The 27,995-nt window shown below is 47.0% G+C and overlaps 1 protein-coding gene across 1 annotated transcript; it reads right to left on the bottom strand.

Moving 5' to 3' along the window:
- Positions 1–29: 29 nt before the first annotated feature.
- LOC149356319 (aurora kinase C-like) lies at positions 30–23,830 on the bottom strand. The gene is made up of 8 exons (XM_089576307.1): positions 23,778–23,830; positions 21,392–21,487; positions 15,687–15,816; positions 12,342–12,421; positions 9,706–9,844; positions 7,292–7,440; positions 742–973; positions 30–134 (listed from the first exon to the last, which is right to left on the bottom strand). The coding sequence occupies exons 1-8, from the start codon at positions 23,828–23,830 to the stop codon at positions 30–32; spliced, it is 984 nt and encodes a 327-aa protein (XP_089432433.1).
- Positions 23,831–27,995: the final 4,165 nt, after the last annotated feature.

Genomic DNA, 27,995 nt, shown 5'->3' with positions numbered 1-27,995 from the left:
CGCAATGAGCGATGCCAGCGGGGATCTTTTCAGAAAGTCGTGGACACCACTGTGGTGTCGGCGTTCTTCGTGATCCACGGGTGGGCCAGCACTTCATCCAAGGAAATGCGGTCTACGGCACGTATCCGGACCAGCTGCGAAAATAATATATGTTTCAGTCGTCCGCATATTTAAAACTAAACAGCATGTCCATCTCCCTAACTAACACACCTGCTTTCCCTTACGAACCCCTACGCATCGTACCTTAGCCTTAATACCCTTACGTATATTATCTACCATAACGTCCCCTTAACTATTCTACTTACCCTCATTAAACTGCCTACACTACGGCACCATAACCTGTTAACCTACGTGCCTTACCAACCCTACCGTACCATACACTCCCACCTACCCTATCATACCTTAACCTACATACCTCTCAGTTGATCAACTGCATCCATCAAAAACTGAATATATTTCTATAAAGTAAGCGCTTTTTCGACTAACAGAACCTATTGCCACATTCGCTACTTCTGAAGAAGAAAACCGTATAGGCACAGGTCTCTTTCAGTGCAATATGCCAGCATTGCTAGACGAAAGGTGCGGCACAAATAGGAAGAGAACACAACTCTGCTGAGTCAGCAGTGTATATCCGCAGCGCAGAAAAGCACAACAAACTCAGCACGTATGCTTCACTGACAGACACGGATGCAACATGTAGCCACTGGGCGTACACTATTTCGCGCAATGCGTGCTTCTAACCTTTCCGATGATGTCGCGAGCATCGGCACCGACATGGTGCGGGAACTCTAGCTTGGCCGCCGTTATGAGCTCACGGGTCTTGACAAATGAGTCCGACGCAAAGGGTGTGCTGCCCACCACCATCTCGTAGATGAGGATGCCCAGACACCAGTGGTCCACCTTCTCGTCGTATGCGAGGCGCATCACCATTTCCGGCGGCAGGTACTCCCCAGTTCCGCACATTGTATGTCGCCTGCAGGCAACAATGCAAGATTCAACATGCGTACATACCGGATGTTTCAGCGAACACTTTCAAAAATTCTCATAGGTAGAATTTTCTTGGTAAAGGTATGGCTTTTGCAGCATAGTATTACCAATATTGGCGGACACCAGAAAACCGGTAAATCATAGTAGGTAGTAAACTGATTCACTAATTTTTAATAATTACCTTTTTAACTATTACAGTTAGGCGCCTAGTTGCAATGAGATATTTGTAGCCGGTCGGTAGTAATAGCCATTTCAGTTTTTAGAATTTCGAAAATGCGATTATCCTGGATGCTGTGGCTCGACAAAATTTGGCTTTTTCGACTAGTTACGTGCACTGGAGGGGATGCTTCGCCTGCATGCTTTCGATAGCGCATCTATTTTTCGCACGAAACAGCCAGACTTTGTCGAGCCACAGTGGTGAGGTAATTGCGTTTTCGAAATTCTAAAAACTAATATGGCTATTACTAACGACCGGCTACAAAAATATCTAATTGCAACTAGGCGCCTAACTGTAATAGTTAAAAAGTTAATTATTAAAAAATTAGTGAACGAGTTTACTACCTAATATGATTTACCGGTTTTCTGGTGTCCGCCAACATTAGTAATACTATGCTGCAAAAGCCATATCTTTACCAAGAAAATTGTACTTATGGGAATTTTTGAAAGTGTTCGCTGAAACACCCGGTATATTTGCAGCTTGCACTAAGAGGCAATCTATCGCTCGCTATTACTAGTCATGTGCCTACCAGCTATCAACAAACAGTTAACAACAAACAGCGGTTTTGCTGTTTTTTGCAGTCACTGACCATCGCTCGCAGGTAGTTCTTCAAGCCACTTTTGGTTTCTTGTTTCCGCATCGTGAGTCGTGACGCGTTAGCTGCTTTGTATAAGGAATGAAATTGCTGCAGTGAGGCTAACCGAAGAGCGCAGCTGCACTAAGTAGAAGCAGTTAATTTATGATGACACTTCAGTGATGAAAACATCGCATATGCTCCTTGGTTTCAGTGACTATCGGCTTCCGTCATTTATGTCGTAAGGAGCCCTCTTTACCTTCCCTTGCCTGCTCTATAGCTAACGAAGACCTCGATTTTGGCAGTCTTGATACCATACGTAGCATAAGAGGGTTCTCGCAAGCTTCTACCCTCACCGTTCGATCACCTTCCTACGTGACCCTCGCGGTGATGCATGACGTACTGCGCCCGCCGCTATGGACGAGGGTGGCGCTGGTGAACACTCTCAAGGTCGGGTTACGCCTAAAATAAATACCCCGAAAGCAGATGATTAGACAGGCGTCGCCTGCGCTTAGTCGGTAGAGCACCGGACGCGAAATTCAAAGTTCCTTGTTTCGGATCCCACTGGCGGTATGTAGTTTTTTCGTTTGCTTTTTAATCAATTATCTTTAAAATATATGATTTTAATCTCAACTTGACGAATACCAAAGGTTAAAAAAACATCCCCTATGCTTCTTGGTTTGAGTGACTGTTTTCCGTCAGGCTAGTCATAACGAGCCCCATTTTTCCTTACCCTTGTCAGCTCAACTGCTATAACAGTACAATTTTCATTTGCCGAACCCTGTGTTCATCAAACTTTCAATGGTTTCAAATCAAATCGGGTTCAATCTTCAGGACAGTGCAATGTTGATGGCTTCCCTGACAAAAAAGCTGTGACCACAGCTTGACTAGGCTGGGGAGCCATTTTGGCAGCAGTGACTTTACATGAACAGTACAAAGGTTCAACTGCGAGAATAAAATTACAATATGATACATGCGCTCCGCTTATCAACATAATTAGGTTGGTTGGTTGGTTTATGGGGTTTAACGCCCGAAAGCGACTAAGGCTATGAGAGACGCCGTAGTGAAGGGCTCCGGAAATTTCGACCACCTGGGGTTCTTTAACGTGCACTGACATCGCACAATACACGGGCCTCTAGAATTTCTCCTCCAAAGAAATTCTAGCCGCCGCGGCCGGGATCGAACCCGCGTCTTTTGGGTCAGCAGTCGAGCGCCATAACCACTGAATGAAGGACTTAACAATCAACGTGGTCTGCAAAGCAGCGGCATTCTGTTTGTATAGCGTCGTACATGACGATCCAGGTGGAAAGACAAACACTTTGCATATTCATTAACATAATTTATGCGACAAAATAGATGCAAAGTACTAAGAAAACTGTCAAATAACAAATATGCCTTGCAAGGCTCTGCGAGTTATGTCAATGAAAAAAAAAAACGTCTTTTGAGCTTATTTGTAAGAAATCGTGCATAGTATGTTGTGTCAGAGGATGATTTTTGCTCGGCCGTGGCACAAACAATTATTTAGATGACCAGGTTCGATGTACGTGAGTTTGCAATCTAAGACTACACAATTTTTTTAAGAATTCTTGCTAACATACCCTCGAAAAGTGCAGCAGTTAGGTTTGGTTTGGTTTTATAGGGTTTAACGTCCCAATGCGACTCAGGCTATGAGAGACGCCGTAATGAAGGGCTCCGGAAATTTCGACCACCTGGGGTTCTTTAACGTGCACTGACATCGCACAGTACACGGGCCTCTAGAATTTCTCGTCCAAGCAGTTATGGAAGACAGTAATTGTATATTTGCTCTATACTAACTATCTTGGTTTGAGGTTTATGGGGGTTTAAAGTCAAAAATAGACTCCGGCTCTGAGGGACGCCGTACTGAAGGGCAATGGAAATTTCGGCCCCCTAGAACGTGCACTGACATCGCACTGTACACGGTCCGCTAGAATCTTGCCTCCATTGAAATTCGACCGCCGCTCCCGAGATCGAACCCGCGTCTTAGGTGACAGCAGCCGAGCGCCATAAACACTGAGCCACTGCGGCGGCACTACCTATCTTGAATTGAGCAAACTGCTCGAGAGTGTGCTGGCAGTATGGAACATTAGCAATGCAGCGGACAGTTTCTTTTTCGAGCCTATGTAATACTGTTATTTTTTTTTTATTAATCATGGCCCAAATTAATGTGCGATAGTTATTGTGGGACCGAAAGAGAGAGTGAAAGATTTTACTTGAAGCATAATTAATGTTGGTTAGAAAAATGTCTCAATATCTTTGTGGTAAGCAAACAGTGGAAGAGAGCTTTTTGACCAGTTACTTAATATGTGCATCCCAACTGATAAGGTTGGGATGCCAGCCCTAAATGTTTGAGCTCTTCCACTGTATCGAGTGGAGAACTGCCGAAGCGCAGTCCACAAACCAAGCTTACTGGTTTGTTTTTTGAAGCAAACAGTATAGCTTTCGATTTTTGCCCTAAACGTCTCCTTTGGTACTTTGTTCATACAAAGGAACTGTATTAAGGGAGTAGATACTCATTGGCATCCACCCAAGCGCAGCCATACGGCTACAAAGGAAAGCTATACAGCTTTCTCAGAAACTTCGTAGTTAAAGAAAAATTCGTCCTGGTCCGGGGTTCGAACCCGGGACCACCGCTTCACCGGAGCAGTCGCTCTACCAACTGAGCTAACCGGGACAGCAAGCTTGTGGTAGGGCGAGAGCGAATTGATCAATAACTCGAAGTGGGAACAGTGTTGGTCAAATGTTTTAGGGGAATCCCCCAAGGTGGAGTAAATTTGTAATAAGGGAGTAGATACTCATTGGCATCCACCCAAGCGCAGCCATACGGCTACAAAGGAAAGCTATACAGCTTTCTCAGAAACTTCGTAGTTAAAGAAAAATTCGTCCTGGTCCGGGGTTCGAACCCGGGACCACCGCTTCACCGGAGCAGTCGCTCTACCAACTGAGCTAACCGGGACAGCAAGCTTGTGGTAGGGCGAGAGCGAATTGATCAATAACTCGAAGTGGGAACAGTGTTGGTCAAATGTTTTAGGGGAATCCCCCAAGGTGGAGTAAATTTGTAATAAGGGAGTAGATACTCATTGGCATCCACCCAAGCGCAGCCATACGGCTACAAAGGAAAGCTATACAGCTTTCCCAGAAACTTCGTAGTTAAAAAAAAATTCGTCCTGGTCCGGGGTTCGCACCCGGGACCACCGCTTCACCGGAGCAGTCGCTCTACCAACTGAGCTAACCGGGACAGCAAGCTTGTGGTAGGGCGAGAGCGAATTGATCAATAACTCGAAGTGGGAACAGTGTTGGTCAAATGTTTTAGGGGAATCCCCCAAGGTGGAGTAAATTTGTAATAAGGGAGTAGATACTCATTGGCATCCACCCAAGCGCAGCCATACGGCTACAAAGGAAAGCTATACAGCTTTCTCAGAAACTTCGTAGTTAAAGAAAAATTCGTCCTGGTCCGGGGTTCGAACCCGGGACCACCGCTTCACCGGAGCAGTCGCTCTACCAACTGAGCTAACCGGGACAGCAAGCTTGTGGTAGGGCGAGAGCGAATTGATCAATAACTCGAAGTGGGAACAGTGTTGGTCAAATGTTTTAGGGGAATCCCCCAAAGTGGAGTAAATTTGTAATAAGGGAGTAGATATTACTCCCTTACCAATGAGTATCTACTCCCTTATTACAAATTTACTCCACCTTGGGGGATTCCCCTAAAACATTTGACCAACACTGTTCCCACTTCGAGTTATTGATCAATTCGCTCTCGCCCTACCACAAGCTTGCTGTCCCGGTTAGCTCAGTTGGTAGAGCGACTGCTCCGGTGAAGCGGTGTCCCGGGTTCGAACCCCGGACCAGGACGAATTTTTCTTTAACTACGAAGTTTCTGAGAAAGCTGTATAGATTTCCTTTGTAGCCGTATGGCTGCGCTTGGGTGGATGCCAATGAATATCTACTCCCTTATTACAAATTTACTCCACCTTGGGGGATTCCCCTAAAACATTTGACCAACACTGTTCCCACTTCGAGTTATTGATCAATTCGCTCTCGCCCTACCACAAGCTTGCTGTCCCGGTTAGCTCAGTTGGTAGAGCGACTGCTCCGGTGAAGCGGTGGTCCCGGGTTCGAACCCCGGACCAGGACGAATTTTTCTTTAACTACGAAGTTTCTGAGAAAGCTGTATAGCTTTCCTTTGTAGCCGTATGGCTGCGCTTGGGTGGATGCCAATATCTACTCCCTTATTACAAATTTACTCCACCTTGGGGGATTCCCCTAAAACATTTGACCAACACTGTTCCCACTTCGAGTTATTGATCAATTCGCTCTCGCCCTACCACAAGCTTGCTGTTCCGGTTAGCTCAGTTGGTAGAGCGACTGCTCCGGTGAAGCGGTGGTCCCGGGTTCGAACCCCGGACCAGGACGAATTTTTCTTTAACTACGAAGTTTCTGAGAAAGCTGTATAGCTTTCCTTTGTAGCCGTATGGCTGCGCTTGGGTGGATGCCAATGAGTATCTACTCCCTTATTACAAATTTACTCCACCTTGGGGGATTCCCCTAAAACATTTGACCAACACTGTTCCCACTTCGAGTTATTGATCAATTCGCTCTCGCCCTACCACAAGCTTGCTGTCCCGGTTAGCTCAGTTGGTAGAGCGACTGCTCCGGTGAAGCGGTGGTCCCGGGCTCGAACCCCGGACCAGGACGAATTTTTCTTTAACTACGAAGTTTCTGAGAAAGCTGTATAGCTTTCCTTTGTAGCCGTATGGCTGCGCTTGGGTGCATGCCAATGAGTATCTACTCCCTTATTACAAATTTACTCCACCTTGGGGGATTCCCCTAAAACATTTGACCAAAGGAACTGTATACAGGGTATTCCGTATTTATAAGTCCGGGATTTAAAATTTCTCCTGCTCAAACTACAGGCTTACTTGGCCCCAGGCATAGACCACAGGGCAGCTTGTGATGGTCTGCGTTTTTCAATAAATAATATAGCCCCGGAACTTATGTTTTGACAGAAGTCGACGAAGAACTGCAGTTGCCTGCGTAGAGCATTTTCTTCCAGTCGACCGGAGTAGCCAATTTGCGAGGCTGCGCCATCAGGCGAACTTCGAGAAAACCAGTGACCCTGCTTGAATCTGGGGCAGGCCTGACATTACCCCAGATGATGCAGCCTCTCAAATCGGCTATTTCGTTCGCCCTCACGGAAATCCTCTACGCAGACGACCGCAGTTGTTCGCCGATTCTAATCATTCCAGGTACGCTCCGATCTTAAATTATTTATCGGAAAACGGAGACTATCATAAGCTACCTCGTGGTTTGTGCTTGAGCCGAAATAGTCCAGTAGTTTGTGCAGGATGATTTACAAACCGGACAGATCAATACGGTACACCCTGTACAGAGCATACTAGGCACATATAACGAAAAAAAACATGAGAGTAGTGTCAACCAGTACAGTATCTGCTGACAATCGAGCATGCCAAGTGAAAACTAGCCAGTGTGCCCACCTTGAAGAGGGCGCGTGCACGGACCAGCCGAAGTCGGCGATCTTTATCTCGCCGTTGAAGCCAAGGAGCAAGTTCTCTGGCTTGATGTCCCGGTGGATCACCTTGCGGCTGTGGCAGAACTTCAGGGCCTGGCACAGCTGGTAGGTGTACTGTATGGGGGAAGGTGTGCGCGCTTTGTAAGAAAAGGAACTAAATCGACCAATCGCACAAGGGATCGACATTAGGCAAGGGGTCGACCAGTCAGGGAGTAAATATGGCATTCATGTAGATCGATACTCTAATGAGTTCTGTAAGTTACTACTAAGTAGCAGTTTATTCTAGTCATATACATGCTTGCTTCCTTCGAGCGTCTATTATGAAGTGCATTATCAATGAACAAAGCTCCATATTGGATTCTGAGCTTTTTCTTTTATCACGTAACTTTTAGATGGTGATGGCGCCCATCTCTTCAGAAAGGTAATTCCTGCCTGAAATACAATCGTAACGAGTAGCACGTGGAAAATTAGAGCTCTTTGGCCTTCACTAATCTCTATTGAAATGGAAATGATTAACGAAAAAGAAATAACATAGGGAAAATGCAGGAAATTTCACTGCATCATTGTAAGGAATGAGAGCCGTAAATACGAACTGTTTGGTCTAAACTGGCTATTTTTTTTTGTTACACAAAACTAAAGGTCACCCACCCCCCCCTCCCCCGTGCCCCACATCATGCTGCCGAGATCGGACAGCGCGGTATTGAGGCTTGAGTGCAGCGATCCGGTCCATTTATCTGGCGACATTCATATTGCTCATAGTCATCACTATCATCACCACCAATCTGACTGCACCAACTGCAATACACAGGCCTCCCCCATGTCTCTCCAATTAATCCTGTCATTTGCCTGCTGCATACACCTTATCCTCGCCCACTTCTTAATCTCACCAACCCACCTAACTTTCTTCCGCCCCCTGCTACTCTTGCGTTCTCTGGGGATTCTCTCCGCTACCTATAGGGACGAGCGGTTGTCTTGCTTTCGCATTGCATGCCCTGCCCAAGCTCATTTATTCCTCTTGATTTCGGCTAGCAAGTCATTAAGTCACGTTTGTTCCCTCAACCACTCTGCCCGCTACCCATCTCTCAGCGTTACACCTGTCATTTTTCTTTCCATACCTCATTACGTTGTCCTCCTGAACTTACGCTGAACCATCTTCGTTAGCCTGCAAGTTTCTGCCCCATAGGAGCGCACCGGTAAGACAGCTGTTTTATTTGCCGATAGCCCTAAGTAGGAACGTATAAAACAGCTGTATCCTACTGCTCATACTTGACCAACAAGTCTGGACAACGCGGCAGGGATGAGGCAGTTTTAGCAGACCGTGGCTTGATGCCCGATCTGGGTGGCCGTGGCTCATACAGCTTTCACCCCACTCCTCGATTGAGATGCGGCGATAATTTAATCGCTTTGTTTATCAGTAGAACAGAAACCTTCTTGAAACGATAACATGACCGCCACAGAGGCAGCAGTTTTTTTTTACGTATAACATGATGATCATAGAGTTATTACACGGACTTCGTGCTGCGTCCTCCTTTTGGAGATCAGCCTTGCGTCCCTTGACAGCTGCAGCTGAAACTGTAGCGCTGTTTCGGAGCAGCGCCGCTAGCTGTTCGTTGTTGCGCATGGTTATTTGTTTTGTAAGGATATTGACTTTGGCAGCGAATAGTAGAAATATTTTTGTCGATTGGAATTCTGTCCGGGCGTGAGAAAATTCCAAGCGTACACCCCTATACCCAGTACTTTCTCCGAAGGTCAGCTCAACACCAAAACATAGGGGATGTACGAATTAGCTGCAGAAATGGGAAGGTAAATGTGGTCAGCCTTCCTTCTCAGGCTCATCATTTAATTCTGCCTATTACGTGCCCGCCCTGCTCTGCCTTTAAACCTTTTATAAGCGTTAACATTGTGGCTCCCAAACAACCACATTGTGCAATACCCCTTCGTTGACCTGTTCTTCAACGTTATAGAGAAGAACAACCCGCCATCAGTAACGAGCCCTGAAGATCAGACTACTGGCTTGTGCCCAGAGGCACAGGGCTTTTGTGACATTGTAGCCCTGTGACATTGTGACATTTTAGCCCTGTAGCGTGCCATCGTGGTCCGGCAGCCGAAGACGACGACTGTCCCAGTACGCCTGCCAAGAACGCGCAGACTGGATTTTCATGGCTGCTTAACTGCAAGGCCGGCGCAGCGCTGTTCCATCCCAGCCTGGCTGAGCGCGTCCAGCCGAATATATTTGTAGAGACCTGACGATGACTGGTGCCCACGATTCGTCTCCACAACATCATCAGAGAAGGGGCTGTGCCATCACTGAGAGCTGTGGTGACGGCAGTGACACATGACGGGGGTGACACACGAGTGATAAAAGGACAGAGCACTCACCGTGGCTGCTTGCTGGTCGGTGAATCGCCCTGCGTCAAGAAGACGGGGGTACACCGCCCCCTGAGGTGCATACCCAAGGATGAGGTAGACACGGGTGCTGTCATGAAACCAGGTGTAGAGGCATAGGATGTTTGAGTGCCTGCGAGGGAAGGCCCAAAGTGGCCGTTGGGCATGTGAACCAGTCTGGCACCGGTGGTCACTCGCAAACCAAACGCTGTGTTAGAGCGCACTGAAAGATAAAGGCAACACTAGGGAAGGGAAGAAAAGGAAATTATTTTGAACATAAGTTTGAGCAACCACATTTTATACTATTTATTTATTTATTCAGGTACCTGCAGCGCCCGTTCAGGGCATTTTTGCAGGGGGGATACAGTTGCAAAGCATACATTGTCATGCAGATGACACTGCGTACGAAACAAACAAACAATAAAAATAAAAATACAACGCATTCCAATACTAAGTAAAGTTATAACTAAAGGATCATGAAAGCAAGAAAGACGAAAAAAAAATTTAATTCAACAAAAGTCGCACAGAGCATTTTCAAAAGAAGACTGCGGGGCTAAGACAACTTCTTCCGGCAATTTATTCCAGTCATGCACTGTTCTGGGAAAAATGAGTTTTTAAAGACATTTATACGGCACTGGTATTCTTGAACCTTTAAAGAATGATCTAAACGGGAGGATATGTAGCTGGGAGCTTTCATGAATGAATCTTTAGACAAACCTGTTGAGCCTATAAAAATATTGTGAAATAGCCGACTTAGGTATTTGCGCCTGTCTTGCAGTAAAGGCCAGCCCAAATTTTTGCAAAGCTGAGAAGAGCTTTTGGTCAATTCATAGTTTGCGGACACAAACCTTTCTGCTCGTTTTTGAATTCGTTCGAGTTCGCTGATAAGTGTTTTTGTTGGAGGATCCCAAGTCGCACAACAATATTCTAAGATGGGACGCACGTTTGTCAAGTAGAGTGTCTCCTTCAAATCAGCAGGTGCCTGCTTGAAGTTGCGTTTTAAACTATTATCAAACTGTTCGACAATTTCGAGTAATGTTGAAGTGCGTGCGAGTTAAATATTAACTAAATCAGCGCTCATAACAGAGCATACATAGAAAACGACAGAACAGATGGACGCTTAAAAACCATTACTGAGTGAAAAGGCCTTCATGAATTTCAAGGTTGTTTAATGGATGCATATCCTTTACTTTCAAGCAAAAAAAAAAGGAGAAAAGAATGCCAATGCACTTATTTTGCCCGCCTAATAATATCCTTGTCACAAGGGCACGCTTAAGCTCAGTTATGCAACCGCTTTTTTCCTTCAGAGTGGAGACCTTAACCGACGTTAACAATTAGTCTAACTCTGCCGTGTGAACAGCAGCAGCATGCTTTGCGAAAACCGTGGTTAGCTTAACCAAGGTTAAGCGCGGCAGTGCGTCACCGTGACTGCTTTGCTTGAGAATACAAAATATAAAAATAAGAAACGAAACGGAAGTTGACGAGAATGACGGCATTGATTTCTCGAATCAACTTTTTCATCAAAACTGCTATACTTTCTGCACACAAATGCACTTCATTACGGATACATCACGCCATGGAATTTTTGTGTGAAATTTACATAAGCATGGCTTCTGGTACTCTTCTTATTATAATGATGTCCCGCTGCAAAGCTTATTTTAAAATTGCTGGTGGGGCCTGTCTCCTTCAAAATTCCATATATTAGGTCAGACTTTTTACATTGCCACATCGACAATAACAAAAAAACCGAGAAAGAGCCCCCGTACAAAATCACAGCGTGGTATCTTCTACCAGCCACCATGCTACGTCCAGAACGCATCAATTGTTCTTTCATAAGGACGTTGAAAAACCAATACAACTGCAGAATTAGTACTTAGAACGCCAACAAACTAAATCAAGCGTTGTCAAAAGAAGCCGTGTGCGTAACCTGGGCTGTGAAACGCCTTTCGCTTTAGAGCGTGTTGACTTTACTTGTGCGCAGTTATCAATTTTTCACTTCCTGGCTGGCTGCAATCAGACGTGATAGTGGCACGTGTGCACTTCCAATGAGGGAAAAAAAGAGGCTCAGAAGACACTGTCAGGAGAATATCCTCCAGCTTCGTAGCTGCCTGGCGCAGCAGACAAGTGATATAATTGCAGAAGAAAAAAAACTTTGATATCACTGCGGCGACCTGCATTGGAGCGATGCGAAAGAAAAACGTCCACATACTATATCGACGTCCGCGGCTGTTTTAACGTCTAAGTGTATTTTTTGAGTTTTTTCTCGCTTAATTATTAAACTAATTACACTTCATCATGCAAATTTTTCCACGGGAACATCTTATCACACACAATGTGTCACAATCACACTTTCACACATTCATCGTCAAAGGACGACGCAATCGTGCGGACATAAATTGCGGTAACTTCTTGCTTACGTGACAGAGTCATATAAAGCTCTCGCATTAAAAAACTTCAAAGATAAATAAAGAACTGCAGTTAATGAGCACGCTCAGGCCATAACTAAATCTACACACAAAAAAAACAACAAACACAAAGAGCGGGATAATCTTCAAACAAGAATGTAGCACAAAGCACTGTGCTACAGGGTGGACTCCTGACAATGCCGATTGCAAAGCAAGCAAGCTCACCTTAGGTGGGACTGGATCTCGATTTCCCTTTGCAACTGACGCTCCATATTGCAGCGCTGCAGCTCAGACTTGAACAGGACCTGCACGCACGACGTTGACGATGAGTTTGTTGGCAGCCTTTAAGGGAAGCTTTGGCCAAAAAGCACCAAGGCAAACGGTATTTTCATCTGTTCAAGGTGGGGTCAGAGACCCATTTTCCAAGAATTTCATCCCAGAGAAGTCGGACACCAGGGAAGGGGTAGCTTGCACCAACTGGAAACTGACGGTTATACCTGGCGGCACTAGGGACTGGATTCCGCACCTCCCCCTTACGGGGCGGATGCCCAAACCGCTAGGCCACTGCTGCCGTGTCATGCACAACGCTTACACATCATTTCTGTGTGTGATTAGGACGTGTCTTGCTAAACACCTTATCTGAAGGCCTTTTTAACAGAAGAGGCGAGAACACCATAGTAGCAAAAAGAATGCCAGAAACCTCACAACTTAGATGGTGAGCTGTTCGGACTGTTTGGTTTGGTTTGGTTAATGGCGTACGTCCCAAAGCGACTCGGGCTATGAGAGACGTCGTAGTGAAGGGCTTCGGAAATTTCGACCACCTGGTGTTCTTTAACGTACACTGACATCGCACAATACACGGGCCTCTAGAATTTCGCCTCAATCGAATTTCGACCGCCGCGGTCGGGATCGAACCGCGAGTTCTTAATGTAATAAAATAATAATTTCTAAGATTTATTTCTAAGTCACTTTATTTGCACGTTTATTTATTATCACTTTTATGTTATTCTTCTTACTTTAATTTTTGTTACCTCATTCTGTTAATTTTATTTTACGATGATTTTAGTGATGTTTGGTTATGGCGCATTACACCACTGATGACGTCATCAGGATGATTGATAGCTATAATGTGACAGTTTTCGCGGACGGACGGGCAACAATGAGCCATTGAAGGCATTCGCCTTAAAAAATGTTTATGTATTCACAAGCAAAGGGAGCAGTGCTCGAGGGCTGTAATAACACTGCCAACCGAAATTCTTGAAATTTATTGAGCGTGCTGTTGCTTTGTGCCAAGATATCTTTTAATAGCTCTAAACACTCTTTTTTTGCGTACATAAACAAACTCCATGAAATTGAAAACTGGCAAGGTGCACAGAACCTTTGCGTCTACAGGCTTAAGGTGCTGCTGTATTTTCGTGAAAATTTGTAATGTTTGTGAATGCTCGAACGCAACGGCACGTGGTCATATCACTCTGTGACACAATAGGCGACCAGTTATTTATGGAAATATTGTAGCCGTTCGCAATGGCTTGTACGATGTTGGAGGTTGTCGTAGTGTCGTTTCGCGCCTTATCTATAAACTTCCTCGTCACCTTTAAACTGAACGCTGTGTGAGGGCGACGGTGATCCTGCTCTTCGTGGACCAGCTGGTACACTTGATGATATGGCTGTCGCTGAGTTTTACTCATTTGCGGAAACAAGATCCCACAATAAACAGCGTTCAAGTTTCAAGCAGTTCTGCCAGCCTTCCTTGTCGACCGCCTGCCGATACTATACTTGATTGCCTCCGGATGCCATACGTGACCACACTTTGACAGCTTAAGCTGATTGTAAGATTTTCATATGGTTGGCCCATATTGTTTGTAAATTCATTGTAAGGCTGCACATACGACAGCCAGCGATAAAAGTTCTGGGGGGCACTTTGCTCTTACTAAAGTGCGATGAGGCGAAAGCCACTTCCGCCTCTGTTGATGCGCCTGTTACTGTGGTGATGACGTCATAGGTGAGGTCACGCTCATGCTCCAGCAGCTGCCAGGGTGGAGTCGGAGTGGCGGTCGGTGAGATGACGTCATAGGTGACATCACGCGTTTGCGGAGTACATTTCGAGTTAGGACATACTGCGCTATTTTTATGATGTCGTTAATTTGTATTAATTTTGTGATTTTTGTTTTATTCAGTTATTTTTTATTGTTGTCATATTTAGGTTTACTTTTGTGTTTCTGTTTTATTTGTACTATTTTTATTCTTATAAACATAAAAACAATAATTGTAATTATTCTAATAACTACATATATAATAATTAGCTATCGGAATAGGTGCTTAGCTTTGTTAAATTTTGATGAGCCCTGGGCCTCGGTGCATGAATGCAGTATGCACACAATCACAGTGTTCCCGTTCTATATAAATCGCTTCAGAATGGCGGAGCCGCAATTCTGGACAGTTGCGGAAAATCAGATTTCAGACACGACGTACAGTTCGGCACGTTATTACAGTTTGATACCTGGCCAAGAGCGCAACGAAAAAGAAATACGAAGAAAAGCAACAATCCCAATCTAGAAATACAATATAAAATTATCTGTCGTCACAGAGATTTTCTGCAATGTTCCTGCTCATGATCTTCCTGTAACAACAAAATGTTTTGCAGCAACGACAGAATTTTGTATCGTTACGGCAGTGAAGTACTGCAGAACCACAGACTGAATAGAAGTACTATAAAAAATAAATACCGTAGTATTGAAAAAAGCTACAAAACAAAAGAAAAATCTGTCGTTACGACAAAACAGCAGAATATCGTACTTCTGGCATCGTTCGGCCGTTTTTTTTTTGTTGTTGTTGACTAGGTTAGGATAAGCGCTGAGTTCGGTGCGCTTTATACAGACAGATAACAGATCTCTCCCTGTGCGACTAAGATTTCTTTATCGGACAAGGCGAAGCTTCGATGATGTGATAGCTGCGACCTCACACGTGTGCCGCAACGGTGGCTAAAAAAACGTTCGTGTTTAAACTGCGCCATGTATAAGCATTTGCGTGCAAAGACAAGCGGGTGGAACAGTCTCCCTATTTGGCTCATTGGTGCACCATTAGGTGTGTGTTTAAAAAAAAACCACGCCTTGCTGTATTAAGCTGCTAGTGTTAGGCCACAGCGCAGAGGACAACTTCGTTTTCAAAGTTCTAAATACTGATATGGATATTACTTAAGGCGAAGCTACACCCCTGGAAGTAAGGAGACTAAACGTAATAGTTAAAAAGTTATATATTCAGTACTAGTCAAGCAGTCTAGTAGTTAAAGCGCCTTAGGTGTATTCTGGTGCGCTGCACCACTGAGAGTTTTATGTCTGCTAACTCGAAAAAGTCTTTTTTTTAATTACAGAACACCTTATGCGCATCACCCGGTATATAAAGGATGAAATGGAGCCGCGGCTGACAGCACATGAACAATGCTGTCGGACAGCAAAATGTAGGTGATACGGCAGCAGTGACGTGCTGTAAAAAAACAATTCTCGCTCAACAAATGCAGTGCTGTGACACAAACTCTACATTAAATGATCTCAATGCGCACTGTCTACCCACCTTGAGAGCAGCAACGAGATAGTGCGTCATTTTTTCTCCGGCAAGGTAGACCTTGCCGAACCAGCCCTTCCCCAGTGGCCGGCCGATCTGAAAGTCACTCAGGCACCAGATTTTGACTGCTTCGTCGGGGCTGCAATCAAGTACAAATTCTTATAACATGGACGACGCAGCACAAGTAATAGTTTCACCCAATAAAGGAGTGGAAGGCCACATAGTGTCAAGGACAACGAGAGAACGAGTGCTATATCTCCTCTCAGGTTTACTTAAAGTAAAGCACATGGGGAGGAAAAAAGTGACACCATCCTGGCTGGTGGCACCTAGCATCTTAATGCACATGTGTCGTTCTGAGCTGTTTTTTGAGTAGATTCTTCAGTAAAAAAAAAATGCAGTACAAGGAAACTGTTGGTTCCAAGATAATAGCCGCCAAAATACTGCGCTATGTTCCTTAAAGTTGCATTAATATGGATACATTTCTATACATTCCACAATACGGCTTCCAGGTAAATGCGTCTGTAACTCGGCAAACTATGATCGTGCGGTAAGTATAGTCACTGATAAAAGTCGCGCTAGCGAGCAAGCGGGTCCAGCATGGGCACAAGCGCAGAGGAAGTCAGCTGCCAAGGTAAGTTCTCCGGAATTCATGCAAAAGTGTAAGTGGGCAAGCATAGATGACGTCGCTGCTTTTATCGCTGCACGCGCAGCCTGAAGGCCTAGGCGCCGAGGGGAAGAGAGGAGCAGGAGAGGTGAGGCAGTCAGCCGCCAAGGTGGGTTCTCCGCAATGCATACGTGCACGTGGGGAGCCATGAAAATATGGCGATGTTTTTGTAGAAGCACGCGGAGCCAAAGTGCCTGGAGGTAGGGGATGCGAAGAGCAGAAAGGGAAAGGCAGTCAGCAGCCAAAGTGGATTCTCCGCAATGCATAAGTGCACGTGTGGAAGCATAAATAAAATTCTCCGCCATCACTGCCTCAGTGCTCGATTTCAGAGCGGCAGCTACGGGAGCTTCAGGAGTTTTCATCGATATGCTTAGCAAACGTGGAGAAGACGAAATCCAAACACCCAGGTATGTTTCCTTTCCAGAAATAACCCTTCTAAGTCACAAAGGTGCGCCATCTACCACATGTTTTGCACTATACTATTGCGATTTACAGCTAAATTCGTAATATACGGTATAGGTTGGTTGGTTTATGGGGTTTAACGTCCCAAAGCGACAAAGGCTATGAGAGACGCCGTAGTGGAGGGCTCCGGAAATTTCGACCACCTGGGGTTCTTTAATGTGCACTGACATCGCACAGTACACGGGCCTCGAATTTCTCCTCCAAAGAAATTCAACCGCCGCGGCCGAATATACGGTATATTTTCTCGTTATAACAGTTAATGAACTTAATTAACGCGTGAACCACAACCCGATGAATTGTTTGACGCCATTCGGAACCCCCTGCGACAAACGATTCGGCCGTAATGGCCCTCTGAAGGTCCTGGGAGTGTGCGGTTTGGAGGCGGAGAAGGTCGTCTTTGCGAATCCCACACAAAATTTGGGCTTCATCTCAATTAGAAATCTTGTCCTCCCGAACATACAAAGTTCGGTTTGGTTTATGAGGGGTTAACGTCCGAAAGCGACTCAGGCTATGAGAGCCGCCGCAGTGAAGGGCTTCGGAGATTTCGGCCCCCCTGGGGTTAACGTGCACTGATAACGCACAGTACAAGGACTTCTAAAATTTCGCCTCCATCGAAATTTGACCGCCGTGGCTGAATCAAGCCCGCGTCTTTCGGGTCAGCAGCAGGACAATTGTAATCGCTGTACGAAGATAAGTCCGAGGCCGTCAATATTCGGTTTGAGGTGTTTCTTTTTTTTTCGACCGCGGCTTTCCACGCAAAAGCGCATGCTGTATAAGGAGTTTTACGAAACGGGTACAGACTCGACTCTGCTGATGTCTTAACACGCTGCTGTGTGCTGTGAGTGATTATTTTTAAAATATCAGGAGCGTCACAGAATCAGAGGCAATGGCCCAGACAACACTAAAGCAACGAAAACACTGGCCAAAAGTAGCCCGAGCGCATACGATTCTTCGACGGATACTTCCGAGCTGCTCGTGGAAGCCTGCTGTTCGCCCATGCGGTTGCTAGTCGGCCTCATAGGTTCCTTCGTACCAAGTCCGCTAGGAATTGTAACTCTTCAGGAGAAGGAATGATGGGGCAGAAATGAAAAGTTGTGAAGTGCATAACGCCACCCTTCCCCTATCCTTTCTTCTGTGGTCCCCCACTTCTTCCCCTCTCCCTGTCCTCTCCCTGCCCTTTTATTCCCACTACCCGCACATCAGGTGATTCAGGTTTCGATGGCAGATGCAATTTCATGCAAATCGTAATACCACGGGGGGGGTCTCTTTTCGATGGTCGCTATACTGGCACATATATAACGGATAGAAAGTATAGGTATGAGTTAAGGCGCTACTCGCCCACTGTTATTATGTGACAGTGTGTGCACATAGATACTGTTTCGGTCAATTTGACCTTCGGTGCAGACAGACGCGTCCTTGACAAACGTAAGAGCTAAAGCTCTTTAAATGTCATTGCTCAGAGCATGGCATGAAGGAAGGAAAACAATTAGGAGAGGCCGTTAGGTCACATTATTTGAAGTTAGACGTGAGTGCTCCCTCTGGTTTGTTGGCGTCGTCTCCGCGCGCAGGCGCATGCGCAGGAGATAATGCAACAGACTGCGCCACTGCGGCCAACGTGACTATTGCTGCGGCGTCGGCAAAAAACTCCCAGTAGTCCTTGTGAAAACACGTGACTTCCGGCATATTTTTGGCGTACAGCTCGGATAGTGAGGGCAGGGGTGGTGACATTTCCTATGCAATCCAGCGGCCGCGAATTACAGACGCTGGCGCCAGTTCTTCCTTCAGTTACCTTCATAGCTGTTGGCGGACGAATAACGGCGTATCAATCCCCATGACAATGGATAACCGAAACACGCGGGCGAGGGGGGTGTTCGCATGGCATATACCATGGAGGAAGAAGGAAAGCTCAGGAGGCCTTGATATCCGAGCTGCACGCCAAAAAGCGTGCCGGAAGTCAGCGCTTTCGCAAGGACTACTTGGAGTTTTCGGCCGACGGCGCAGCAAATAGTAACGCGAGGAGCAGCGGCGTCGTCTGCTAGATTGTCTTGTGCGCATACGCAAGGGCGCTGAAACGGCAGCCAAGTAGCGGTGGAAGCATTGGGGAGCGGCGCCAAAAAATGTGACGAAACCGCCTACCCTGAGTTTTTTTCCTTCTCCGATGGCATCTACTTTACGCGTGGAGAAGTCTAAAATCGGGCCCGCTAGGGCAGGCGGGCCGATGTTTCGCTGTCCACCTACTCTGCCGCGGCCACGCGCTAGAGGTTTTCGCACACCATTTCGTTGCTGTTTTGGCAGGTTAAAAGTGGTTGCGCTGGTGGTCAGCAGTGGTAAGCGCAGCGCTGAGCCAATGTACGGAGAACAGAAAATATATTTCATAGTTTTATTGACGCCCATGGCCTTCCCGTTATTTTAAGTCTAAAAGGGATATATCTCAATATACATTAGACGTCTATGTTACACCATTCCCTAAAATACAGATAACATTTGTCCGCTCACCAGAGGTGTTAAGCTTCTCCCAAACGGCGCAGCCCATATTTTAAGTACATCAGTTCGTGCATCATTCAAGCAATACGTGTGCGATCATTCCGTGCATACTGTTCATGCGATACATAGGAATCATTTTGTGCACAGTGAGTGCACACAATTTAATGCGCGCACTATGTACCTTAGCATCGCAGATTATTGAAAAAAATTGTATAGTGTTCACGTAAACCCGTGAAGGCAAACCGCTATCACGCAATGGCCTTCAGAGTCCGTGGCGATATATGGAACAGCAATAGAATTCACTTAGCATACACTTGAACTATCAGTTCCCACGATGTGCCGAATCAAATCATAGCAGTGAGTAAATCATAGTTTATGATCCACGGCGTGAAAATGAGCAGTGGCTACCGAAAAAGCGAGCGCAATTAGGGGTACCCGACATATCTCTGCGAGTCTCGCTGCAATATTCGCAGTGTCAGTTTCCAAGGTCGCGAGCCCAAAACCAAACACCACCGTAGCTGTCGCGGCACCGACATCACTAACACACGAAGGAATGCGACGAAAAAGTGCCTGTGACCGGCGCCACAAAGCAGGCGACAGCGCCCTAGATAACGTTACTGGGGGAGTTCACGAAACACGAAAACCATATGCGATGGTAACAACGGCCGCTGTGGTCAGAAATACAAAAGGGATAGAGATAGCTCTTTTAAATTTGGTTTTGGAATGGCGGAATATCTGTCTCACATATCTCGATGACCCCCTCAACCGCGCCTAAGGAAAGAGGAAGTTGGGAGTGAAAGAAAAGAGAAAGAAAGAGGTGCCGTAGTCTCTTCAGAAACTTCTTGTGGTTAAACCTCGCTCTATTACAAACTTTAGCGCCATTTCTTTGTCCAGTTGCGATCATAGCTATTGGCGGAGCAGTTAGGGCTTCAGAGAAGGTTTTTTGAATTAGCCTGGAAGCAAGTTACTCGCGCTTTCCTCCCACTGGCAATGGCCTCTCCTCAGCTTCCCTTCCCAACGAACCACGTGGAGCCTGTGGGCCTCGAGGCAGGCGACGGCAAGGGCAAAACGCAGAGGCAACAGGAGGCCGCGGTGGTTTCATCGCAGCACACACGTGCAAGGGGGCTAAGGATTCGACAACGAGGACAGTGGGAAGGACGATTCATCACCGGATGCAGGAGTGCATGCGTTAGAAATTTCTTTCCCGCCAAGATAATATATAAGCGAAATAACTAACGATGTTCTATTGCATATGTTGAAGAGCAAAATGTTTGATGGTTAAATTGACCACCGAGATATGTGAGTCAGATCCTGCGCCATTTCCTTTCCTCAAAGACGAATGTACCAACCTGTGTGATCTGCTTGAAACCATGCAACGAATTCAATACTCCCATACCTGCCACAGTGGCTCATTCATTAGGACGCTCGGCTACTGAGCCGGAATACCCGGGTTCAAACCCGATCGCGGCGGCAACATTTGGATGCGATATCAGTGCACGTTAAAGAACCCCAGGTGGTCGAAGTTAATCCGGAGCTCTCCACTGCGGCACCTCTTTCTTCATTTCTTCTTTCACTCCCTCCTTTATCCTTTACCTTACGGGCGCGGTTCCGGTGCCCACCGAGATATTTGAAACAGTTACTGAGCCATTTGCTTTCCTCAAAAACCAATTTCAATGCTCCTCCTACGATTGCAAAGGTTTCAGTCACCGTGATTTCAGTGCATGGATGGATTCGGTGTGGTGTCAGGAGCAGTAAATACACAAAAAAAATGTGAGGAAAAGAAAGGAAAGAAAAGGTGCAGCAGCTGGCTCACTCTCAATGGACCGCTCAACCACGCCGTCGGGGAAGGTATGTAGTGTAAGAGGGAAGAGAAAAGGAGGTGCCGTAGAGTATGACTCCGGATTAACACAGACAACCTAAGGGCCGGTAAATGATATGCAGTGACATCGTACACAGAACGTGAAACTTTTGCACTCTGCCTCCATCAAAATGCGGGCGCTGCACTGACATCGCACAGTACACTGGCCTCTTGAATTTCGCCTTCATCGGTGCACACAACACGAAAGCAACGAAAACACTGGCTAAAAGTAGCCCGAGCGCTTACGATTCTTCGACGGATTCTTCCGAGCTGCTCGTGCAAGTCTGCTGTTCGTCCATGCCGCTGCGAGTCGCGCTCACGGGTTCCGTCGTGCCAAGTGCGCTGCGAATCGTAACGTTCCAGGGTGAGGAATAAGGAGACAAAATAATCAAAAGATGTAATGCATGTGCTATCGCAAAGGCATGAAGGGGGGATTTGATCAAAAGAGCTGCAGTCGCACCTTTCGACTCTCAAACAAGAAATTTAGTTTAGAAAGACCCCATTAGCCCACTGGCGTACTTGGGGGGGCGGGACAGGGGGCGGCGCATCTTCCAGCGAGGACTTTTTTTTGGGATATTTATACAAATTCTATTTTTCTTTGGCGAAGTCCACGAAATACACAGAGCTAATAAGTACACCCCCCCCCCCCTCCCATTTTTTTTCTTCGAAGATAAGTCAAGCAATGTATTTTGTCAATAAACCGCCCCTCCAAAAGTGACCTACAAATGGAAATGAAAATTAAATGGCGTAGTTATTGTCTCACTTCTTTGTGGACTCCTCAACCGCGCCGTAAGGGAACGGAGTAAAATGGGAGTGAAATAAGAAAAAATCTTCCACCGACACTGCCTCAGTGTTCAACTTAAAAGCGTTAATTACGGGAGCTTCAAGTGTTTACGTCGGTGTTATCAGCAAAGGTGGAGAAGACCAAATCCAAACATCCACGGATGTTTCCTTTCAAGAAACCTCCCTTCTAAGAGACAAGCAACGCCATCTACCTCATGGATTTTTCATTACTATTGCGATATAAGCCACCTACCTTATGTCCTTGATATTTCCTTGTAATATCAGCTAATAAATTTCTAAGACATATGCTTCACAACAGGACAAATCGTTTGACACCATCCAGAACCCCCTGTGACAACCGGTTCAGCCGTAATGGCCGTCTGAAGGTCCTCGGAATGCAAAATTTGGGGGTGGGAAAGGTTGTAGTTGCCAATCCCGCACATATTTTGAGCTGCATCTCAATTATTAATATTATCCTCAGGAGCGTGCCAAGTCATTTGACATCGCTTGAAACATTCTGCGCCAAAAGCGCGGCCCTTAAACTTAATGCAAATGTTCGCTATACTGGCACATATATAACGGATCGAATCTATAGGTACAAATTAGAGGTGCACAGAGGAGGAATCTGAGCTCGTATTTCTACAGATGGAACTTGATCTACACGTTCTGAGCGTTCTTGGAAACTTCGAATTATTGCCCTGGCGGCCGATTTCTCTAATTTGAACCGGATTAACGTCGGGCTATCGCCTTTTTATTAATTCCCTTAACGCTGTAAAGATCCTGCGCAGGCTGTCATCAGCGATCAGAAATTGACATCCTGTCCAGCGAATCGGTCTCTGTGCCAGTCCAGCCCAGTAGTTGATACGCATGGTATAAATATCCTTAAAGAAGTGGCTATGTTGCCAGCAGCCGGCAGAATACCCGAAAATGAGGATGCCAGCCGTGTCGTCTTATTGGCTCGCTAGCGTCACGTGACGTGCGCAGCTAATGTAAGGAGCACGAATACATTGTTACGTTCAAGGCCAAAGCGTTTAACAGCTCACATCCGCGGCCATGACTGTCCGTCCGTTCATTACATATTGAAGTGAAAGTCATAGCTAGTCGTTAGTAGTCCAAGTCATGACAACTAGTCTATAACCAGTCATCGAATAATTAGTCATGACTAGTTAGTCGTTAACCAACCATATCTAGTTGATCAATTGTGACTAGTTAGTCATCAAGAAATTAGTCATGACTATCTAATCACTAACCAGTCATTAATAGTTAATCATTAACCAGGCATGACTAGTTACTCATCAGATGCATAAACAGTAGCAGCTAAAGTTGCGTGGAAAGGCTTTCGCCTCGCGCATTTCAGATCGTAAAAGTGCATGGAGCCCTTAACGAAGGCACCATCTCCTTTGTTCGTTCCCCTTCTTCTCATCCCTCCCCTCACGGTGCGGTTGGGGTATCCGCCAAGAAGTCAGGCAGTACGCATTTGCCTTTCCTGAGGAATGGTTGCAGTTTAGCTCAGCTAAGGGTGGTTTAGCGAAAAATTTCCTTTCGACGGGCGCTCTGAATTTCTTTCTTTTGCGTCCCCAAAAGCCGTACAAATCCACCGTCGCAGAATCGATGGAACGTAGCAATGTATTCGTGCTTCTTACCTTTGCTGCGCATGTCTCGTGACACCAGCGAGCCAATAAGACGACGCGGCCGGCATACTCTTCGGCTATTCCGCCGGCTGCCGGCAACATAGCCATTTCCTTGTACTGACATCACTCAGCGCACGGGGCTCTAGAATTTCGCCTCCATCGCCACACACAACACGAAAGCAACGAAAAGATTGGCTATAAGTAGCCTGGGCGCTTACGAATCTTCCACGCATTCTTCCGAGCTGCTCGTGGGAGCCTGCTGCTTGTCCATGCCGTTGCGAGTCGCTCTCAGGAGTTCCTTCGCGCCAAGAGCGCTGCGAAATGCAACGTTGCAGGTTCAGGAATAACGAGACAATGTAATGAAAAGATGCAATGCACGCGCTATCGCACAAGGCACGCAGGGCGGATTTAAGTTAAAGAGGTGCAGTAAAAGGTAAAAAATCGCTCAATGATTACGATAAACGGTACTGCGAAACTTGAGCGCATTTGTCGATGTATTTGAACGATACTCGATAGCATAAGGAAACTGCAATGCCAAACGGTGGCGGCAACGTTTGGCCACGGAAAATGTTTATTGACAAACAATGAATAAGGGGAAAACCCCACCCTCTCTCCTCCCCTGTCACATGGGACGAGGCAACCCTAAGGGGGCTGCCCTTACGGGCCAAAGGAGAGCCCATGGAGGGCCATCTGGTTCCGGGCGTAGGTAATTATCCGGCGCTGATCAGCAGCAACGGAGTTGGCCAGGAGAGCCTCCCTGTATCATTCCGCCGTGGTTGGGTATGAAAGCTGTGGGATGGTCAGACACGTTACGAGGACGTGAAGAAAGTCTCCCGGTTTCCCGCAGAAGTTACAGGAGGAGAGGAACTGATCGGGGCAGCGGGAATGACGGAGAATAGGGTAGGGAACAGTACGGGCGTGGAGTAGGCATCAGTGGGAGGCCTGGGGTAGGCTTACGGAGGGAGCCGGCGGTGCGTAAACGTGCCGGGTATCTCGGCAATGGGTAAGGCTATCTCTGAAGGTAAGCAGACGCTCATGGGATGGCGGAGGAGGTCCAACTCCGGCCCATAAAGTGAGACCTCGGGCGAGGGAGTGGACCTGCTCGTTACCCGAGAGGCCTGCGTGTGCGTGCCTCAACCTGCGCTCTCGCCTTAACTCGACCCTCCTCCTCCTTCCTCTTCGCGCTCTCTTCGCTACCGCCGTACTTTCATCCGCTGCTGAGCTTCTCGTTCTCGCTGCCGCTTGCGCTCACGCAGCTCAACTCAGGAAGAAGTAGCGCTCTAAATGATTCCCAGATATCCTACGCGCTAGCCTTGACCATGTCACCAGATCTTATATTCCTCAGAGCCCCGAGCCCAGCCCCTGCCGTTACGACATGAAGAACAACTGTTCAGGCTGCAGAAAACTCCTCGTAAAACGCGAACCCAAAGACAGAGGAACGAGTCCTACGTGCAGACATTGAATAGGTTGGGGCAACCGAAAAGGAAATAAAAATAATAGGCCCCTGCCTGCACCGTTTACACACAACAGGCTTAACCCAATTGAAAAATAAAAGAGGATGCCCGTAGGCAAGTTGTAATTTGACCACCCGTGGGTGGAAAAATAAAATATTAGGGATAATGCTACATTAGCGACCCACAGCCGAGAGAGCGGGCCCGGGGAGGCTCCCCTGACCTCCCCTGGGAAGTAGCGGAAAGGGAAATGGGACGTGGGAAGGGAATGGGGACAGCGAGATTTTTGCTCTGATCCTTCAATTATCTCGACTCCATTACTGGCCCGCCTGGCCAGGGCAGGGAGAGCATCGAGATTGCCCAATGGTGCGGCCCCACTCACGGGATGCCCGACCACCCACCATACGCAACGGGCTCCGACCGTCGGAGACAGGAAAACCTAACACGGGGTCAGTAGCTACCTGGGGCTCCTCATCGCTCACTAGAAGGCTTTTCCCACCTGCCGGCTACTAGCCGTTGAAGGTTTTTCGCGGTTTTTCGGACACCGGAAGTATGTGTGATAGTCCCGGCCAGTGGACGCCCAGTTCGTCAACGGCCTCGCGGCCTCAGAACCGGTCAGACTCCGGGGGGCCCATCTGTGCTTCCTCCAACCATCCATGCACTTATTTCCTCTCCTAGCTTACTCTTCTCCTACTGAGGAGAGAGTGTTCAAGGCTGGGCGACCGGGCCACTAACCAAGAACGTGGCTTAGGATGAGATGACCCGGGCCTACTCCACCGGTACTCCACACATCTTCGGTTTTCGCCAGACTCTTACGAGGCAGTACTAAGCCCTCATCCCCCGGCATCCCGCAGGCGGTTAAGCCTGCGGCCGGCCGTAAGGCCGCTTCCCCGGGGCGGCGGTCCTCAGAGCCTGGCCACTATGAACCCCCGCGCGGACCTGGTTTCTCCGTAACCAGAAACCGACGCGTCGGTAGCCAGACTTGCACGCCCCCGCGCGCAGAGGAAGGAAGGTAGCATGTATTCGAAAACCTTTTGGCGTTTTGACATGCCTTCCGGGCCGGATTTCGTGGGTCCAACCTGAGTATAAACCCAGTATAAACGAGGCGAAATCACGGGAGTGCTGTAGTTGACGAAGACAAAGAACAAACCACACGGTGACAACAACACAAAATACGCCCTTTTTTAAGTTGGTCAAGTGCACAACCGCACAAGCAAGCCGTTCATATACCATGGCAGCTTGATGTCTGGCCCCAGTGAAAGTGCTTTCCTTTGCGTCTTTTGTTCTGGTGTCTTGCTAGTGTGCCTATGGTTGGTTGGTTGACTTCAAATGAAGATGCCACGTACCAACTACGGGGGTGTCCACGACACAGGCGCTGAATTGCTGGAAACAGGAGCGTTAAGAGGGGAAATATGAGAAGTAATTGGATATAGGCTGACACACTAAGCGACGCAACGACAGGGGACCTGTTAACTAGGAGATCGAAGACGGGACAATAGCTTAATGTGCAAATTTGAATATAACGCATGTAATGTTTGAAGTTCGCACTGACTGAGAGCGGAGAGGAGAAAGAAAAAAAAAACCTCTAGAATGGGAGTCTCTGTGTTTCCAGAAGGAAGTTTTACATAGCAGAGCCAACACTCTTGTTGCTTCTTCCAAGCAAAGAAGCGCCAATGGGAAGAACAGAAGCAGTGGACACAGGCAGACCCAACTGGTGGAACGGAATTTCTAGTAGACGCCTCCTCAAAGAATAGAGGCGGCGGCTGAATAACAGGTAGTGATCCATTGCCTCAGGTTCGGCAGAAAATGGGCAGAGTGGGGAAGCCGCCAGAAGAAATCTGTGAAAGTAGAAATTTAGCAGAGGAACCCAGCAACCCAAAAGCGTGAAAGATAGCTCCAGTCCCTGCGGGCGCCAATCTTTGCTACTCCAAGGATTCAGCAGATGCTGATATCCGGGAGGTGATGTAAGAGCCGAGGCAGGAAATTCCTGAAATATTGTGTATCTGCCGAAACCTGAGCGCAGCTGTGTATGCCTAAATTTGGCAGGGCATGAACAATTGGGCCGCAGGGAGAGGCCCTTTTTACGGAATCTGCAACCTCATTAAATGAAATCCCTTGTGCCCCGGTAAGCAAAGCAACTGTACCGTATTTAGACGGAGTGCGATCAGGAGCTTGAAAAGACGCGTAATCCCCGAGACTCAAGAGTATAAATTGATGTACCAGATGCGGTAACGAAAAAGCTAAGGCGCATTGCAGGAAAGCCGCAGAGCATTTTAGGACTCTAGCAGGCGAGAGTCACCGCACCATACGTTCTTTCGCTGCTGGACGGCACGCAGCCTCTCGCCCACTTTCCTCCCGCAAGGCCTGCCTGGCGGCTTGCACGGCTTCAGAAGCCGACGCCCTAAGCCACATCCTTTGCAACAGAACGGCTGGTGCTGTCGTTAACTGGCGTACGCAAGCTTGTCTTTGAGACTAGCCTTTCTTTTTTCTTATGATATCCCGTAGACCAAAGGCATTGGAGCACTAGTCTATCGAGTACGTCAATTTTTGTCCTTCTCCCTGATAGCCCTATCCCCTGCGATATCGAATGGAATTGAGTAATTGAGTGTGAATGCCACGTTTAGTAATATTTCTAAAAATTACTGCACAAGGAGTCACTTTAAGCGTATGACAATTTAAAACTTATATAAATGCAGTCAAATTCAGCGACATGTTTCCAAATTCGTACGAACCGCATTGTGCCTTCTGCGGTGAAGTGGCTGACTTATACCGTATGGTATGGGCATGCCACAAAAACCCAACTACACAAAGAATCAATAACCCTGCAACTGAGGACTGATAGGCGGCGGTGTCCAGCTCATTTCGAAGGCCAGCATTCGTTGGTGAACCGGGCAAGAACAGCGGCCAAAGCCAATGGGCTTCTGGAATGAAGGCCACCAAACCATTTTAAGCTTTAACCGTTTTTATCTCTCGCTCTCTAACGAC

This window comes from Amblyomma mixtum, chromosome 3 (genome assembly GCF_055824585.1).
Source record: "Amblyomma mixtum isolate Tamu chromosome 3, ASM5582458v1, whole genome shotgun sequence".
In the NCBI taxonomy this organism is placed as follows: domain Eukaryota; kingdom Metazoa; phylum Arthropoda; class Arachnida; order Ixodida; family Ixodidae; genus Amblyomma; species Amblyomma mixtum.
The sequence above is the reverse complement of the archived record's forward strand: the minus strand, read 5'-3'. Positions and strand labels throughout refer to the sequence as shown.